At 39.7% G+C, this 20,092-nt stretch overlaps 1 protein-coding gene across 1 annotated transcript in view; it reads right to left on the reverse strand.

Annotated features, from left to right (window-relative positions):
- Positions 1-20,092, reverse strand: part of LOC122804723 (dipeptidyl peptidase 4-like) — a 1,230,541-nt gene that overhangs the window by 51,334 nt on the left and 1,159,115 nt on the right. Inside the window, exon 24 of the mRNA XM_044074775.1 lies at positions 13-85. Within this exon, the coding sequence (XP_043930710.1) occupies positions 13-85 (73 nt within the window). The remainder of the gene's footprint in view (positions 1-12; positions 86-20,092) is intronic.

Genomic DNA, 20,092 nt, shown 5'->3' on the forward strand with positions numbered 1-20,092 from the left:
TCTGAAACATACCATCTGCAGTCCCGTGGATGAGAAGGTAATTAACTTGCTTAAAATTCTCAGCTCTTTCCATCACTGAAGAATTCTGAGAGGGAAGAGAAAGAAGAATTTAGTTTTAATGCAGAGAATATACAGCTTTACAAAAATAAACATTTTATGTAGTGGAACTTGATTTGCAAAAACACATACCTGAATACAGACAATTCTACAAAAGACGTCCAATAAATAAAACATGACATCAAACTTTGCTTTGTCAACAGATGATGTCACTCTATCCTGTCTGTTGTCAGACATGGTTTAGCTAACTTGATCACTCAAGCCATCAAGAAACCTCACCCACAGAAAATTTTTCTTAAACAACAAATTAAAACCATCAGCATCTTACAGTTTTTTTTTATTTTTCTAGCCGTTTCTTGGGAGGCAGTTGTAAAACTCCTTTTATATTTTCTTTGTAATAGTATCACTCCTCTATTTTCAAAGTTATTCTGTAGAAAACTGAACCCCAGACTTTAAAACACTTGCTTAGGTTCAAATGTGTGTAGGTTTGTATTAGGCTATCAACCGTCAGAGTCTTTATAAGCCACACTGTGCAGCCCAACCCAGTGCTGACCCTGAGTATACTGGACACCTATATGGTGCAGGTATGTTAGTAAGGAGGTAGATAAGGGTTAGGTGTCTGGGGGGTATGTTAGCTTGAGATTAGTTAAATTACTCTCAGCCTCTGTCCATCAGAGACATGGTCAGACTGGGTGTGAATTTACAATTTCTGAACCAGTCATCAAGGATTCACTTCCAAAGGGTCAGGGTCAAAGTCTGCTCCATGTGGATGGGGTAACCTGTCCATAGTGTGAGGATACACTGAGACACCACATGGATGGGGTGTCTGTCCATAGTGTGGAGATACATTGAGACACCACATGGATTGGGAGCCTGTCCATAGTGTGGGGATACACTGAGACACCACGTGGATGGGGTGTCTGTCCATAGTGTGGAGATACATTGAGACACCACATGGATCGGGAGCCTGTCCATAGTGTGGGGATACACTGAGACACCACGTGGATGGGGAGCCTGTCCATAGTGTGGGGATACACTGAAACACCACGTGGATGGGGAGCATGTCCATAGTGTGGAGATACACTGAGACACCACATGGATGGAGAGCATGTCCATAGTGTGGGGATACACTGAGACACCACATGGATGGAGAGCATGTCCATAGTGTGGGGATACACTGAGGCACATATCAGTCTCTCCAGAATGTCTTATTTATGTTGTAGGCAATGTTCAGGTTCTTGGATCTAGTGTTCCTTGGTTCATTTGTTTTGAATATGTGCAAGAGACCCATCAGAGCTGGATCAGAGGATGCCTTATATGCCAGGCAAAGATCACCTCTCAGTAACCTGTAGGAAATTGAGTAAACAGATACAGCCTTAAGACAATCTGTGTAGGTCAGGGTATTCATACCCTGGAGTATCCTGGTGAGAAATGTTTGAGGGTGTTCCAACTGCTGTAGGTGCCTGTTTAGGTACATGCCAAAGGAGGCATTGTATTCAATGATGGTTCTGATTACAGTGGTGCTATAACTTCCTTGGACCTGGATGTCATACCCTTGCTTGTGATCTGGGCGACACAGAATGATTTTCTTACTATCTTGACCATATGTTGTTCAAATGTCAAATAACCATAAACATATGTTCCCAAATCCCTGACTACCAAGTCGTCTCTTAGGGGTGTTTTATTATGGGAGTAATTAGCCTGGGTGGATGACTTTCCAAAGGGCACTGTAATGCATTTCTTCACATTGAGTTTTAATCCATGGCTTTGGCACCAATCATTTGTTTGTATCAGACCCTCTTGTAGGATGTTTGTGTTATGGGGGAAATCTATGATGGCTCCCAATTTACAGTTAAACGCAAACCTGGTGAGCCAGAGGCCTTTGGCGGTAGTCTTGACTTCTAAGAAGTAGAAGCCAAACAGGAGCAGCCCCAACACAGATCCCTGTGGTACTCCACTGGTAACTGGTATCCTGGTGGAAGTGGTCTCATTAATACTGACTTCTTGGGTCCTATCTGTGAGTCAGCCAGCAAGTTAACAAGTTATGTAGGGATTTAGGCCTTGTTCTGAGAGTTTGTCAACAATACCTGAGTGGGGTATTGTACCAAATGCCTTGGCCAGGAAAAGGTATGTAGAGTGCACTGTTTTTCCCCTCATCCATACCAGGCTGAGTAGGCAAGACCTTCACTTGACAAAGCCAAACTTGAGATGGGTCCAATGTATGTAGATTGCCAATGTCCTAGTTTATAATTTCTATGATAATTTGTTCCATGGCTTTGCATATTAGACTTGTCTGACTGATGGGTCTGTAGTTCCCGGAGTTGGTTAACGGTTTGCTCTTGTGAAGAGGGAAGACCACTGCAGCCCTCCATTCAGTCGGTACATAACCTATTCTGGGACTGTAAGAATACAGGAACAAATGCTTTCTAATATGCGATGCTGCAAAATGCTGACTTCCAGCATTCCATAACTAACAGTCTGCAACCAAAATGTAAGCAGAGATTATAACAGAAGGGAAAAATTCAGAAGGATTCCTTAGTCTAACTGCGTGACAAACAGAGAAAACACTTGGATCATACAACTAGATAGGCAAAGGTAACCTGAAGCCTCAAACACCATATCTCTGCTAGTCTGGGTTCAAATAGATGTCATGGCTGTCAGAGGAATAAGCTGCAGGGTAAGAGTGACTCCCTGGAGGATGCAGGCATGCTCATTCTGTGAAGAGGACTGCTGGTGATAAGTACCTGCCAGAGTAGCATGTGACTTGTCAGTGGCCAGGGGAGGAGAAGAGGGTGCTCCAGAGGAATCAGCATACCAGGAACAGGCATTGCTAAGTTTGAGAATAAGCATATGCCTTTGTGCAGGCCTGATGTATTAGGTACTGTACAATACCTGCTGACCAAGAGGACATGAGGGTGTAGGTACAAAAGAAAAACGTGCTTGACATACTAACATGTTGTGGATTATTGCTGTCACTGTAAGCAGAATATGGTCACTGGGATGACAGAATGAACATATTAGAAAAGGGTGGGACGACATGGTGGTCAACTAGGGTAGAACACAGGAACATGGGAATATACCAGAGAAGTTATTAATGGGACCATAAGATGCACAACTACGTACACTTTTAAGCAGACCCTTTTCAAACAATGGAAAAAATTTTCCATAGATTTCCCCCATAACACAAAACATCTGCAGTTAACTTGGCCTAAGCTAGACAGCGATAGTGCCGTTTTTATCCTAAGATTCCATATTTAAGAATAAACTGCTTTTTGCTGTTCTGCTAGCACGTGGTGTGTGGCGGGAATATTCTTTCTCCCCAAACACTACACTCCTGTTATCTGTACTTAGATTGCCCACTGCCACTCATAACAGTGGCGTTTCATCCTTTTGACTAGTTATATGTTCTTTTTATTTGATGCTTTTACTGTGAGCCTATCCAGAGGGACGCCAATCCCGGAATACCCACCAGCATTGATTATGTATCTTTCCTAATTCCAATTGATAACTAGCTGCATCCCTCTCATCTAGAGCAGTTGATAAATACGGCAGGAAAGCTTAGACATTACTTTAGTGCACTAGAATCAGCAGTGAAGTGAGCAAAGTATAATATACATCGCAACTGTTTTGCACTGGATTATTGTATGTAATTAAATGTTTTCTTGTCGTGTTCTTACACAAATGTTTTTTGCCTGCAACAGTGTTTTCACTCATACCTAACCTACTGCACAACTGATAGATACAACTGTTTGTAGTAAACCATTTATTGTCTTTCCTACTCTAGAGAAATGGATTTGATTGCTTCTAATTGATTAACTAAGTAACTTGCCTAACCATTTTGTACTGTGCCATCTAATACTTTTTTGTCTCTTTCTTGTCTTTCTCCCCTTCTCTCTTGTTCCTGTTATATACATATCTGCTTTCGCCTATATCAGCCTGCCTACCCTCTACTAAGAGATTACTATCCAGCAGGGACCCAAGGACCCCCAAATCTCTCAACTGTATCATCACTTCATAGTGAAACCTGTTGTTCTCACACGTAAAGTGATAGGAGAGCATATGCAATTGTAAGTGTGGCTCCTACCTGATTGAACACTCTGCCTTAGTCCTGGTTGTTAATTATTGTATGCCTCACAGCCTGAACACCCAGTAGCCATCCCCCCCCACTCCAGTAGACTACGTATATTCCCTCTCATACTTCTAGTTTAATTAATTAACCCTTCATATATATTGCCTTCCTAGCCCTAGTCTAACCTTGCCTGATTTTCTTTTCCTCACCTCTGTGGTTATTACCCTACTGCCCACTAGGTGGCACCCTGCTAACTGCTCCTCTCTTGTTGCCCTTCATCCTCATACGACTGCCTTCTTTTTTGAGCTCTTTTCTAGTATTATTACCACTGACCAGACATATTACCTCTTTTGTTACACCTTTCCCATTATCTGCCTTTACTATTCACTTCTACTACACCCTACTCTTCTACACAGATCACATAGCCTACTTACCCCTGCAGTCCCTCCTCCACAATCAGAATTTCACTGATTGTTCTCACTCAACTGTCTCAACCCGCTCCGTTCGCCCTGCGGGCTCACTCCGCTCCCCATCCCTACCCCCAATTCCCACCCACCCCCAGGGGTCCTCAATATATTTACACTACACCACACCCCTACTTTTACCAACACCAATCAAATAAATTCTCCTTATTGCCACTCCCTCCATAATTATTCAATTACCTCTCCTAACAAAGTGTAATACCCCACCCCACCCTTATAGCTTCTAATACCTCCCTGCTATTTATACAAACCCTTATCTATCTTCCCATCTCTTACCTACATCATGGCCAATATTACCTACCTAACTCAACTAAAATGTTTAGCCTTCATATTACTTCTAACTCCTCTAGTAACTATCTACACATTAACCTCTTATGAACAACAACTCCACCCAAACCTTCTACTGCCTTCTAAGCTCACTTCCACACCACTACTACCTATTCCTCTTTATAGCTTTAACACCACAACTTCTCCCTGCTACCTCCATGCCAAATATCACAGGCTAACCCACATAAAATACAGTACTCACCCTGCAAGGAAAACACTTTGTTTTTACTTCCTTAACATTAACAACCCCACATATAGAATACTCCACTTAGTCCTACTAGATGGAGACATTCATCCTAATCCTGGCCCACACAATATTCCTGACACTATACAAATTACCTCCAACATTACTCCTCCACACACACCTAATAAGCCTCCAAACTCCCTTTCCATAGCACATCTTAACATTCGAAGCATTAACAATAAAACCACCCATCTTCATGCCCTTTTAGAATTCTACAACTTTGATTTCCTATGTCTATCCGAAACATGGCTAAAACCATCCATTAATGACAATGAACTTATCCCACCTGCCTACAGTATCCTGAGAAGGGATCGTATTAACAAAAGGGAGGTGGTGTAGCAGTCCTCTTTAAAAATAATCTACATGTCACCATATCTAACATAAATCTACCCACATTTAATAACTCAGAAATCCTAGTCACTAAACTTCAAATCAACAAATTCAAATCCATTAACATCGCTTGTATTTACCTTCCCCCTGGTAATAACATTAATACCCTTGAAAACATTCTTAACTGGATATCTATCAATCTTCCACAAGAAACCTTAATACTTGGCGACTTTAACATCGATTGGAAATCCTGTAGTACCCCTCAGCCCACCACCCACATTAATCTTCATGGCTTCTCCCAAGTTATAACCTCCCCCACAAGAATTGATAAAAGTAACAATAAAGAAAGTATACTAGATTGGATTCTTACAAACTCCCCACATCTTACATACAAGGCAGAAACCCTTCCTGATAATCTAAGTGATCACTTACTCACTTATATCATCAGACACAAAATTAACTTAACTAACCCAACTACATATCATACAATCAGGACTACAAAATCATTCAACCCAGAACTTTTCCAGCTAGAACTTAAACACTGTGACTGGTCACCACTAAAAACACTTCCCCTAGATGAAGCAGTTGACTACTTTAATACCTCATTCTTATCCATCCTTAACCAACATGCCCCAGTACACTCTATTAGAAGTAACACTAAACCTGCCCCATGGCTCACCAAAGACACTAGAAAAAAAATTCTCCTCAGAAACAAATCGTGGTCAAAATGGCACACTACCAGGAATCCAACAGACCACCTAACCTTCAGACAACTTAGGAATACCACTAAAAAAGCTATCCTGCTAGATAAAAAACTTTTACATCCAACTACAAAAACTAACCAAAGAAATCCACAAAAGTTTTGGTCCAGCATCAACAAACTCCTACACCCAGGCCAATCTATAACACCTACCCCTCTAGGCTCTAACCAAGAAAACCCAACACAAACTGCTAATGCCTTTAATTCTTTCTTTACAGACACCATTCTAACTCTAGCTAAACAACTATCTCCTACTTCCCCCAATCTAACCACCTCTTCCACTACCCCTATTCCAATACTTCAGCTAAAACCAGTTCCTACATCCTTTATTTGCTCCCTACTAGAAAAATTGAAACCTACCACCCCCTCTGCTGACCATCTACCTGCTGAGTACCTGCAAAAAGGTGCCAAAGCCATAGCCCTCCCCATTTCCATACTCATAAACAGAACTATATCCGAAGGAAATATCCCATCTATCTGGAAAATCTCACACATCATCCCCCTTCATAAAGGTGGTAACTATCGACATCTCAAACTATAGACCAATAGCCTTACTCTCTCCACTAGCAAAGATTATGGAAAAATGTGTCCATAAGCAAGTACTCACCCATCTAATAGATAATAACTTACTTGCCAATTGTCAACATGGATTTAGACCTAACCACAGCACCACCACAGCCCTCCTCTCCTTCACAGACTGTATTAATTCTAACCGTAATAACAATACCCTTTCCTCCTCTGTCTTTATTGATTTATCTAAGGCTTTTGATATGGTTAATCACCAGCTCCTTATTAAAATACTTAAAACTCTTTCTCTTGATTCTCTAGCATTACAATGGTTTAAATCCTACTTAGACAATAGACAACAAGCAGTACTATGGGAAGGTAACCTATCCTCTCTCCTCCCTATTTCCCTTGGTGTCCCCCAAGGTTCCATCTTAGGCCCACTGTTATTTTCTATTTTCATTAATGACCTCCACCTAGCAATCCCACACACCACCTGCATTCAGTATGCAGATGATTCCACTATTATTTGCTCAGCAAATAACCCTGCCGAGCTACAATCTCTTACACAAAATGCATTTAACACAGTTGAACAATGGTTTTTAAACCGTTGCCTTTTACTTAACCCAAAAAAAAAACAAACTCTTACTTTTTACTCCTACTCGTAGAACTCCCCCTCTTCACTTTACTCTTACATCCAACAATGGGACTCTCATATCTCCTGACATAACCACCAAACTTCTTGGAATTACTATAGACAATAATCTAAACTTTGACACTCATACTAACATCACTATAAAAACAGTAAATAAGAAACTGGGATCCCTTTACAGAATCAAACCCTTCCTCACTCCTTCAACCAAAATCGCTATAGCTAGAACTCATTTAATCACTACCTTACTCTATGCCTCACCCATATACACCAATCTCTCAAAACATAATCTAAACAAACTTGCTACTGCCTATCACTCCATTGCTAGATTTGCCACATGCTCTCCTTTTCGTACTCATCATTGCAACAACCTTAAACAACTTGGATGGCTTGAATTTCAAAACCAAATACTATCTCAACAACTCACTATTATACATAAGAGCTTGTACTACCCCACCTATACACCTATACTGACTACCCTCATCACCCCTTATAACAATCTCAAGAACCTACGCTCCTCAAATAAGCCATTTATTACTATTAACAAATCCAAGAACTCTGCTGGAGATTCTCTGTTCTCTAACTCCGTAGGCAAACACTGGAACACACTTCCCTCTGAACTCCTAGCTCTAACCTCCACAAGACTCTTTAAACTAAGAATAAAACAATTTCTCAGTTCTCACTGGCTTTGCCCTTGTACTAACCCTGACTAAATATCTTCTCTGCTCCTAGCAAGAATATATTCCACCACTCTACATACTCTTGCTGCCTCTTAGATACCTTTATCTCACTATATCATATGATACATTTCTATAATTTACTATCAGTATATACTTTGTTATCCTGTTTTCAAATGAAAACTACTAATTTGTTCCTATTCCTATTGCAATGCATATCACCTCAGCATAACCTTGGTATCCTTGTAATGTCAACTGTACCTAATCAGTATGTCTGTATTCTGATTAATTATTATTATAGTTCTTTTAATTTTAAACAATTGATTACAGTCATATATTGCGTATGTAAATGGCTGTAACTGTTTAGAGCTATTTTACTACTGTTATTCTGCTTTGAACTTATTATTTTTTACTGTAAAAGTTTGCTGTGCTGGAGCTTTTCTCCCCGGGCCTCTACTGAAAATGGATCTTATTCCAGTTAGACGAGCCCGGTTAACAAATGTAAAATAAATAAATAAATAAATAAATAAAAAGTCTAATTTAATAAGTGGGTCATGAAGTGGAAAAATATTTTTATTCATTTGTGTCCTGCAAGCAATCAATTTAGATAATACAAGAAATGCATAAACAATAAAAACTGTAACACAGTGTCTAGATAACCACTAGCCATCAAGTGTGAAACATACATACACACATTTGCACATGCAGACACACATTACACACACCCATGTACACATCAGATGAATCCAGTCTAACCTCTGTAAATATAGTGTCAGAAAACCAACGTAGGCTAAACAAGGCTAATTGAGTGCAATTTCTAAACATCAATATATGATGTAGGTTGTAACAGTCACATACCATAGGATAATACAGAGCAGTACTTCTGTAATGTTAACAACCAAGCTAATGAAATTATTCAAGCTGAATATTTGAGAAATTCACAGTCAAATATACAGACAAGCCTATATACCACAGGATCATAGGAGGTTACTAGGCTATCGACCCGGAGGTCATTTCAAGCCTAGCCATTTCAGCCCAGTGTAATACCAGAGATACTCTAGTCAATACCCAGCATTGTATTTAGTAATGGCTGCCTATGTCCAGGTTGGTTGTGGGCTCTATCCCTGGTAAGAATTATATGGTGCCCCATCCACTTGTTCAGGTTCCTTTTGAACAGTGTCATAGAGGTGCTTTGCTTCACATGAATTGGCAGCCTAGTCCAAAGTCATGACAGTCACTGGGAGACAAATCTGTCCTTCCAGCATGTCCTATTCAAGTCACAGGCCATATTTAGGTCTCTGGAACAGGTAGCTCTAGTCCCTTTTGATTTATGGATGTGCAGCAAATTCATTAGGTTTGGGTCGGAGATTGCTCAGTAAGCCAGGCATTAGTCTCCCCTATGAAGTCTATACGATACTGAATGTAGTGACAGGGACTTTAGTCAGTCTGTGTAAGGCATGCACTGGAGTCCCTTGATCTTCTTAGTCAGAAACCTCTGAGGTCTCTTCAATTGCTGTAGGTGTTTTGTACGATACATGCTGAAAGGGGCAGTATACTCAATTATGGGCCTGATTTGTGACAAGTATAGAGGGGTTATAACTTCCTTTGCTCTAGAGATGATGCTTTTGCTAATCAAGTGTGTTATGTAGAAAGCCTTCTTTACTACAACAGACACATGGTGGTCAAAGTTAAGGTTGCAATCTACTTGTGATCCCAGCTATCTTACCACTTCGCAGGTACATAGGATATTGCTGTTAATTTGATAACGTAAAGGGACATTATTTTTAATGAAAGGGAATGATGATACATTTCCTTGCATTCAGTTTGAGACCATGACTAAGACACCAATCATTGGTCTGCGTAACACTCTCCTGGCATATACTGACATAATTTGGGGATGCAATAATTGCACCCAGTTTGCAGTCATCCGCAAACTTGGTCAGCCGCAGCCACTTAGTTTTGGCCTGAACTTCTGAGAAGTATACACCAAACAGTAGGGGGCTCAGCACTGACCTTGTGGTACCCTGCTGGTGACAGGTCTGCTGGTTGATGTGGAGTCACCCACTTTGATAGTGTGTGATCAGTTTGTGAGGCAGTTGGCAACCCATCTTACAGCAAACAGTTTTACATGCAGTTTGCTAAGTTTATTGGTAATGCCCAAGTGTGGATTGTGTCAAAGGCCTTTGCCTTGTCGAGGTATGCTGTGTTCACAGATTTACCCTCGTCAATGGCCCTGGTCACATTTTTGTAGAAATCCACAAGGGTTAACAGGCAGGACCTGCCCTTGATGAAGCCGAATTAGATCCAGGGTCTGGAGGTCACCTATGTTTTTATTTATAAGGCACATGATGATATATTCCATGGCTTTACAGATGAAGCTAGTCAGACTTATGAGTCTATAATTCCCTGGGTCTGTTGCTAAGCCACCACTGTGGAGGGGAATAACTGTTGCTGTTCTCCATTCCACAGGAGCAAAGCCTGTGGTTAGGCTGTGACTGAATAGGGTACTTAATGGCGATGCTAGTTAATGTTTTCGTTTGTTTAGAAGACAGTCTAGGATGCTTTCTAGTGCCATAGAGGGTGTGGTTTTTGCCTTAGATAATGCTTTAATGATCTGCTCTTCAGATATGTTGGGGGAGAGTTTGGGGAAAGGTTTATGATAAGTTTGGAGGGATAAGGGAGTGAAATTTTTGCCAAATCTGTCCACTAGCAGGTTTGCTATCACAGCAGGGTCACTGTGTGTGATATCGTTAGTCACTAGTTCGGCACATGCTTGGGTCCTACTTTTCAAGCTACATATGTAGCTGTAAAAGGCCTTATGGTTATCCTTGGCTGTGATTGCTAAATTTTTTCAAAAATTACCCTTAGAGGATTTGACATGTTGCCTTATTTGCCTGTTGAAGTTGAATAGGGTGCTTTTCCATTGTTGGGGCTGTGCCTTAGTTTTCCTAGACATCAACTTTTTGTATTTGTTGTAAAGTTTGTTGATGCTGGATGTCCACCAGGGCAGCTTGCTTTTACTTGGGGCTTTGACTTTGATTTTCTCTGGAACAGCTGAGTCTGTACACTTGCACAAGTGATTGTACAGGGCTTTAGTGTGAGCTTTGGTGTAGTTACCACTTCCAGCTGGGGGTGGGGCTTGGAAGGCATTTATACCTTCCACTAGAAGGTTATAGCTTGCTTTGGAGAAGTTCTTTAGTCTAACTTCGCCCTTTGTGAGTTCTGGTGTTAGTGCCAGTTCAAAGCCAATTGATTTGTGGTCAGATTTAACTAATGATGGTCCGACAGTTGAGGTGGTGCATCTGGCATGTTAGTGAAAACCAGATCTAGTATGTTTGTTCCTCTTATTGGGGTTTGAACAATTTCTTCCAGGGCATTTGAGTCAACAAAGTCAAGGAACTTTTGTGCTAGTGAGTTAGGGCTAAAGTAGGTTTCCCAGTTGATGGTGGGATAACTGAAATCTCCCGTGACCAGAATGTTTGTCAAGGAGGCTTTGGGCTCATCATGATCCATGGAGGAGGATCTATAACTAGCTATGACTTGAATGGGGGGGGGGGGGTCTTACCCACAGTAATCTGAACTTGGAGAAACTCTATGGAGTTGTCTAATTTAACTAGTCAGTAGGTGTATTTATCCCTAATATAGATAAAAAACACCACCTCCTTTGGTTCTCACATATTCGTTTTGAGGTCTGAAGGTGTGGAAGACATTGTACTCTTACACATCCAGGGTACTCTCTGAGGCCTTGAACCAGGTTTCTGTGACTGTACAGATATCTACATGCTGAAGCGACAGAAGTGATTCCAGGTTGTGCAGTTTTTGGTTTATGCTCCTAGCATTTAGCAACATAACCCTTAGTTTGTTATGGCTGGCAATTTTCACATCAGCAATTTTGTTTTTGAGACCCTGCCTAAAAAGGCACTATAGGGGAGGCAACAGCCTTTGTCAGCAGCCAAAAGCCTAGTGGTGCAGATGCAAACTGTCTCTGGAAAAGCAGCAAGGTTTGTTGATCATGTCATCTCAGGCTGACAAAAACTGGATCTGGTTTGAATGACACCAAAAACTAAGCCAATTATTGAAATCAATCAATTTTTGTTTATAATTTGGCATCATTCTAGATGAGGGTAATATGCTGCTCAAGGCTAGGGATTTACCTGCCAGGGGCACATACTTGGAGAGCTCAATCACATCTCTCTTCATATCATCCAGTGAGATATATCTGAGGTCATTCACGCCAACATGAGCTACGACAGAGTCATAATGGTATTTGTTGTCGAGAGACCTGAGTGCATGCGTGATCTGATGAATCTTAACACCAGAGAGTTAGCTGACTGTGACTTTCTCCTTATCTAATGTAATGAGTGGGACATCCATGTGTCTCATTTTGGACTCTCCAATGGCAAGAAAAAGTGTTTTTTGAGTGTTATGCCTTACAGGCTTGATAGGTGAGACACTGGTGTTGCTATGTGTCATGGGTGCTGTGGGAACTTTGTTAGTTGTAGCAGTTTTGTGTTTTGGAGGTCTCTGGTGTCTCTGTAGCTTTTTTAGAGAACCTCCACGTACGTTGATTTATGTGTTGGATGCTCACTATGTGTGTGCATGAGTAGTGGTGGGTCAGTTGACAACCTCTTCAGTGTTACTGTCTTGAGTGCTAGAGAGCAGCGATTCAAGATTCTTGGTGTAGAGACATCTTGGTTTGCTATCATTATAGCAATCGTACTTTGTGTGAATTATCATTTCTATGAACCGTAGAAATGAAAACAAAAAGAGCAACCGACAAATATGCCAAACGTGGAAGTGGTAAATGTTCGAATTCGACACAATTCAAACATTCACCACACTTCTGGAACTGTAAGTACTGACCAACTCACAGTAAAGAATGTTTTTGCAGGGGGCAAGCCCCTCTGCACCACCCCCTGCTACTTATACTGTATTTCTCCATAAATAAGACTTAACCAGAGAATAAGGCCTAGCATGTTTTTCCAGGGTGGTCATGATATAAGCCCTACCCCAAAAATAAGCCCCACTTAAGATCATCAACAACACATGACGGACGTGTTGAATTATAAAATAATAATATTATTGACACCTGTTGAGTGAGGTTATCGTACTCTCGTTTGCCATTTTTGGACCATACAGACACCCATCTTCTTCTCTTTGCAGAAAGTCATAAGATTCTTTCCCCAGGAGTCCTCCACGATTCTTACTGTAGCCGTAATCCTCACTCACACTTGATGTTTGAGATCCTCAGCCCATAATCACTGGCAAGTGTACTTTGATTGGTCAAAGTACAGACAACGCATGTAAAATTTGCGCACTTGATAACAAACGGGTGTGGTTGTGTCTACTTAACTGTTGCCATTTATGTTGCCACTCTTGTCTTGTAAATCTTCAATTAACCCCCCCAGACAAGATGAGTGCAAAAAGAAAGAGCTATTCCATCGAGTACAAGAAAGGAATCATGGAGGACTTCTGGGGAAAGAATCTGATGGCTTTCTACAAAGAGAAGAATAATAATGCATATTTCGGCGGGGGAAAAATTATAAGACCCAGTCTTATTTTCGGAGACATACGGTATATACATACTCCGAGATCACACTACAGTGAGGGAAAGGGAACATTTCCAGATCCTCACTACAGTGCGATCTGCATTAAAATGTAGAAAATCACAACAGCGAATGCTATAGTGCATTTGCTGTTGTGCATTTCTACATTTCTGTGTTTGTTCATTCAATACTATCGACTGGGGCATTTCAGACTGCCGTGAATCGAACAAAAGTCCGATCACCCATTTGCTAGTAAACCAACATCTCTCACACTCTGTACTAGAGTGAGTTATCAGTAAAGGGATGTTGATGTACATGAGTCAGTTGCTACACTGCCTCAGGACACCCAAGTCAACAAGGCTGGCAGGAGAAACAATGGTAATCCAGCTGTCCATAATGGTAGGTTTGGAGAAGGTGGTGCTTTCAGGACTGATCTAGGAGGTGCACTGTAGATGGGTATTTCTGATGGGGTTTTTGGCTGGTAGTTTAATAGGTCACAGCTCACTAGCAATACTTCTTAGATCAGAGAGGTAGATGAGGACTACAGTAATGTACTACAGCTGTATCTAAGGGAAAAACTGTAGATATTATCTGTCCGGCTATGGTGCACAATTGTGGGGCAGTGCATGGTGCTGTGCGATGTGCAAACAAGCAGAAACTAAATGCTGGGCTTAAATACCAGAAGCTAAAAACTTAAAAATACTTTAAAAAACTTCAAAAGAATCAATGAGGGTGCTTGCTCCAACCCCTAGACCAATCACCCTTCACCAGACAGGTTCCAGTCAGCACACTTCTCTCACAAGGGTGTGGAAGGGCTCCTTCCATTCCAAGATGGCCTGGAAAACATGCTCAGAAAAAACAGCCACTACAAACAGACTCAGATGCACCAAACCTATCTGGACTACGCTACAGCTACTAGCTACACTAATTTAGGCAGCAACAATGAAAAAAATGTTTAAACAGCAGAAAAAACAGTACAGAGGCACTAATAAATGTTTTAAACAGTAGAAAAACAACAAGGAGACACTAAAGAATGTTTTAAACAGCAAACAAATCAGTTATTTAAAACACGGCTTGGCAGAAAAACAGAACAAACCAAACTGATGCTTTACAAACAGTGAAAAGTAGCAACAGTTACTTTGCAAACAATGAAAATTGCAAAAAAAAAGCTTTGCAAAAAGTGAAAACAGCAACAGGATACAATTTAACAGGCACAGTAAGTCAGGCAGACAAATGCAGTACAAATAGTGCAGTTTAGTTTACAGTATTAAAATACAGTATTAAATAAGCAGGACACAGTACAAAGTGCAGTAAATAATATACTCAAGCAAATCTCTTTACTTTTGCCACAGCGGTCACCTACTTATGCTGGACGTTCTTCAAAAATAAAGCTTTTGAAAACCAAAAGGAAGACTTTAGTGGTTTTATTCAACTTTTGAAATAGGAAAATAGGAGATTGTAGATCAAGGACTGGGTTTATTCTCTTAAATTGACTTGGAAGCTTGTCCGGATAGATTTTGTCAGCTGGAATTCAATTTTTGTATGTGTACTTTTTAGTTAGTATCGCTTTTGCGATTCAAGTTCGGAGAAGCCTTGGGGGTACAGTCTCTCAATTTGAGAATCCTCAGTGCTATTTTCTGCTCAGTATGATATGATATGAAACTGAACCTGTTTTATCCACAATAATTCTCAAAATCAACTTTGACACCCCCACCCCCAGTTGTAACCCGTAGATACATTGAATCTTCTTCATTTAGGGACTTGTCCCTTGCATGTTAGTTATTTTGGAATTTTTGCAAACACTGTCTTCTGAACACTTCTACTCAGAGTTCGTTTCATTAAGTCCTGTCTGGTTCTGACATATCTGACCTAAGCAGTTTTGTAGGTACTTGTACTGTACTACACTTTGGAATTGCATTGTATTGTAAGAAAACAAAAACCTACATTTTTCTTCAATTTCTCATAATGTTAGAATAGCTTCATCTTAGACTTAAACCGTTTGTTGAGGGACACCCTGCAGCACTAGTGGAATGGATTATTCCAATTTCCTTAACAAAGTGATGAAATCCTACTGATGTAAACTGGGCTCATGCCTCTGACAGTGTGTTCATGTAAACCGCAACCAGTTAGAAAGTCTCTTCAGATGACTTGTGCTAGCTTTAGAAATCTGTTTTAATATACAAAAAAAATCTTATTAATTTGGAATATTCATTTATCAATATCATGGAGAGATTATTCCTAAATGGTTGTGCAGAACTCATGGAAAACTGCTATTCAGTCTTTGCAGAATCCATCCTGGAAATTTCCATGGTTGTACCACTATGTGCACACCTTCTTCCTTTGGCATACCATACAGGTTTTGTACACATGCTCATCCTCTTTTTAGCTTTGACTATCACATTACCAGTCTAGTTTTGATCTTTCATTTTGACAAAATCAGTGTCACTTGTATTGATTTATTTCTCTACAGCTTTTGTCAGTTTACAGGGGACTACTGCTTAAATGCTCCATAAGACAAACTTTTTTCCACTGAAAGTTCAAATCTTATATAAAATATTTTCAAACTGTCATTAGCATTTAATGTGCTGGTCACACTGTATCACAACATAGCATTCCTGAATTCTCAGGGTCGATTATTATAGCAATAACCCACACCTGGGTGTGGGTAATGCTGGATTTACCCACGGTTGGTGTGGTTTGGTCACAAGGGAGAAGCCCGAGTGGCCAAACAAAGCCAACCGTGGGTAAATCCAGCATTACCCACACCCAGAAGTGGGTTATTGCTATTATACAATGGCATTATTTAAGAAAAAAAATAATTACTTTTCTTAAATAATGGCATTGTATAATGCCTCCTTGCTGCCCTTCCACAGCTGTCTGGTATTCTGCGCCAGTTCTGATGTACTGCGCATGTGCATGCCTACGCAGTACATCAGAGCTGTGGGCAAAAGCAATGGAGAAAGCAAGATCTCCGTTGCTTTTTAAAAACTGTTTCACTATGTTAAATGAGTTTAACATAGCGAGACAGCTTTAAAAAAATCAACGGAGACTATCCGTTGCTTTTTTAAAGCTGTCTTGCTATGTTAAACCCATTTAACATAGGGAGACAGTTTTGAAAAAAGCAACAGAGAAAGTAAGATCTCCGTTGCTTTTTAAAAACTGTTTCGCTATGTTAAATGGGTTTAACATAGCGAGACAGCTTTAAAAAAAGCAACGGAGAACCTCTGCTGCTTTTTTAAAGCTGTCTTGCTATGTTAAACTCGTTTAACATAGCAAGACTGTGAAGCAATGGAGATCTTGCATTCTCTGTTGCTGTAAAAAAAAAAAAGAGTTCTAGTAATGGAAAAAGTCTGGGTGTGGGTAATGCTGGATTTACCCACGGTTGGTGTGGTTTGGTCACAAGGGAGAAGCCCGAGTGGCCAAACAAAGCCAACCGTGGGTAAATCCAGCATTACCCACACCCAGACTTTTTCCATTACTAGAACTCTTTTTTGAATATTTAATGGGGGTTGTTGTATAATGTAACTTAAACTACATAATCAGCTTTGATAGGAGTGTCTTAAAAGTAATCCTTACGGAAACCATTCACACTCTTTCTAAGTCCTTCTAGAGTATTTCCGTATTCTCAATTTCAGGTTTCAGAATTTCAAAGAGAGCACCATTATCATAAAAACTCTCTACTTATTACAACATATTTCAAAATCCCTTGCAGATAAACTAATAAGCCTAACAATTGTCAAGAAAGATTTATGGTGAGTGACCATCCTGTGGCCAACTTGCATATTTTATGTCAGAAATACTGATGGAATTTCTTTATTCCAGACATCAAGAGTGCTTCTTCCTTGATTTATAAATGTTTTTTTTTTTCTTAAACTTTATTTAGTGATGCAATAAAGAAGTTAACTTACAAATCAATTAAACATTTACAAACAAAGAAGAAATAAATCACATTTTAAGCCTTCAACTACCAAGCTGTCTACTTGAAACATTTTCTGTTACACAAAGCACATTAAAAGTGAGGAACACACACGTATATTTTATTCCTACTTAATTTAGACGGTAGCTGTCAGGAGTTTTTTTCATTTTACTTGCTGCCTTTGACATTGTTTTTGATGAATATGTGTTGAGATTTTAAAATGTTATAGTCTGCCTATTTAATTTTGTCTGTTGTAATCTAAATGTATGAATATTTTTTCTTAGCAACAGAAAGGGTTCTTGATACAAAAACAGCTTGTTTTTCATGCCTAGAAGGCATGGCATGTCGAGTCATCAGATCTAAGCCATAAACCATGGCAAAATAAGCATGTGATACTAGTAACTTTTGAACATAATGCATAACACCTCATCTCACGTCAGCAGGTCTTTGCATTGTCGGGAAGAACTGTAGTAATTTCCATTGTTATGTGACATTATCCTTTAGCGATTTATACAACAGTGTACTTTCATTTGGCATGGAGTTTCCTTAATGATTAATTGTGTTAAGAAACCTCTGTAACTCTTTTACATATGGTTGGGGATGTCTTATGAATGATTTTATTTTCTCTGTCGAAGAACATATACCTTTTATATCTATAACATGCCTCAGGTGTTTCAGCTATGATTAACCACAATCATGTTTTGATATTTTAACTCTCAGTTAACAATCCTGCAGCCTTTGCATTACTTTATCTTTACTGAGATGTTAACTTCTAGATTTCTCAGTAATCGTAGGTCCTCCATACAGACAACTGTATCAAATCATTGAATAAGTTTACATTATTATTTTTAAATAGTGCACAACTCACACTTAATCGTAATCTGCAATGCACAACGCTGCCTCTGTGCACATTAATCACATGATGTTGTTTATATTCAATGGCCGCAGAAGACCGGTCTATCCCTCTAGGTCTGTGCTGTACAGACTACACCAGTGGGACCCAAGGGAAATGATGATTTGTTCAAAGAACCAGATTTGATCAGAGCAGTCACCTCCCTACAGCTGAATATATCAGCCTGCTGTGCTGGCAAATGCTGCCTAACATTTTTTTTTGGTGCCTGGACAAAGACAGAACTGAAGAACTGGAAGGGTGTTTTAGGATTAAACTGAAAAAGGTGCCTAATTCCCAGAGAAGCTTAGCAGCAATACCAGGTAGAACAATAAGTTGTAAAAAAGTAGTTTTTACCCCAATAAAACACAGTAAAAGGTACTTTAAACCTTACCTCAGCTCCAAAAAGTAAATCAGCAACAGTTTCTCTACTAAAGTTTAAAGTAAGTTTTAACAACTTTTTACCATAAAAGAAAAATAAAATTGATGCTTTCATTTAAAAGCGAACACAAGTGACTACAAATATATAAAGTTTAAAGAAATAGCACATTTTCTGTCACAAAATATAAAGTAGAAGGTTTCTGGGCAGATAACTTCCCAGGCTGGCTCGAGCTGAGCTAAGAGACAGGTTTGGGCACCAAGCCATTCAGAGCTTTCCTGCAAATGAAGAGTGTTCTCTCCCAGCTTTTGAGTATCAACCATCAGCTAACGCTTCCCTTCAAAATGTACTTGATTTATACATAATAGCTTGTACATTTCAGCACAAATCCTTTTACTTTGAATGCATACAAACTTTCCACACATATACTCATGGAAATCAGGAATTTGTATAAATGTGAAACAGTACAATAACTGTTTATGTAGGTGGGTAGTCTTCCCTGTACGTCACATTTTATTTTTTATTTTTTATTTTACATTTGTTGACTGCGATAGTCCAACTGGATGCATGTCCATTTTCAGCGGAGGCCCGGGGAGAAAAGCTCCAAGGGTAAGCAGATACAGCATTACATAATACCAGCATTACATATTACAAACAGACTATTTACAGAGATTACATAAGTAAGCAAGTTAAACAAATTCCACAGGTTAGAGTTAATCCTGAGCGCAAGTCAGGATTAAATTAAATTACACAGTAAACTGGTTAACAGATTTTAAAACATTTCAGAGAGAGGGCACCAAGCCATTCAGAGCTTTTCTGCCACTGAAGAGTGTTGTCTCCTGGCTTTTGAGTATCAACCATCAGCTAATGCTTCCCTTCAAAATGTACTTGATTTATACATAATAGCTTGTACATTTCAGCACAAATCCTTTTACTTAAACATCTGTTTACTAATATGTTCTCACTTTAAGGCCAGTCTAACTCAGGCAAAGATGTATGATTATTATAGCATGTAAATAATGATCACTCTTCTCTGCTAACTTCTGACAACAAAGACAAACATTTGAGCATTTACACATTGCTACAATATGTAGGATGCAACCAGCAGCAACAAAACCAACCTGAACATGTAAAGCTCTCAAGACCAAGAAGTGTACATGGTCTGTATTCAAGAACATCATTACCACATCTGTTGTGTTTTCCAGTCACTCAGAAATATTGCACTGAGTGTACATCTAGCCTACACTATACAATAACCTT

This window comes from Protopterus annectens, chromosome 6.part0, assembly GCF_019279795.1.
Source record: "Protopterus annectens isolate FY-2018-M chromosome 6.part0, PAN1.0, whole genome shotgun sequence".
NCBI classification, from domain to species: domain Eukaryota; kingdom Metazoa; phylum Chordata; order Ceratodontiformes; family Protopteridae; genus Protopterus; species Protopterus annectens.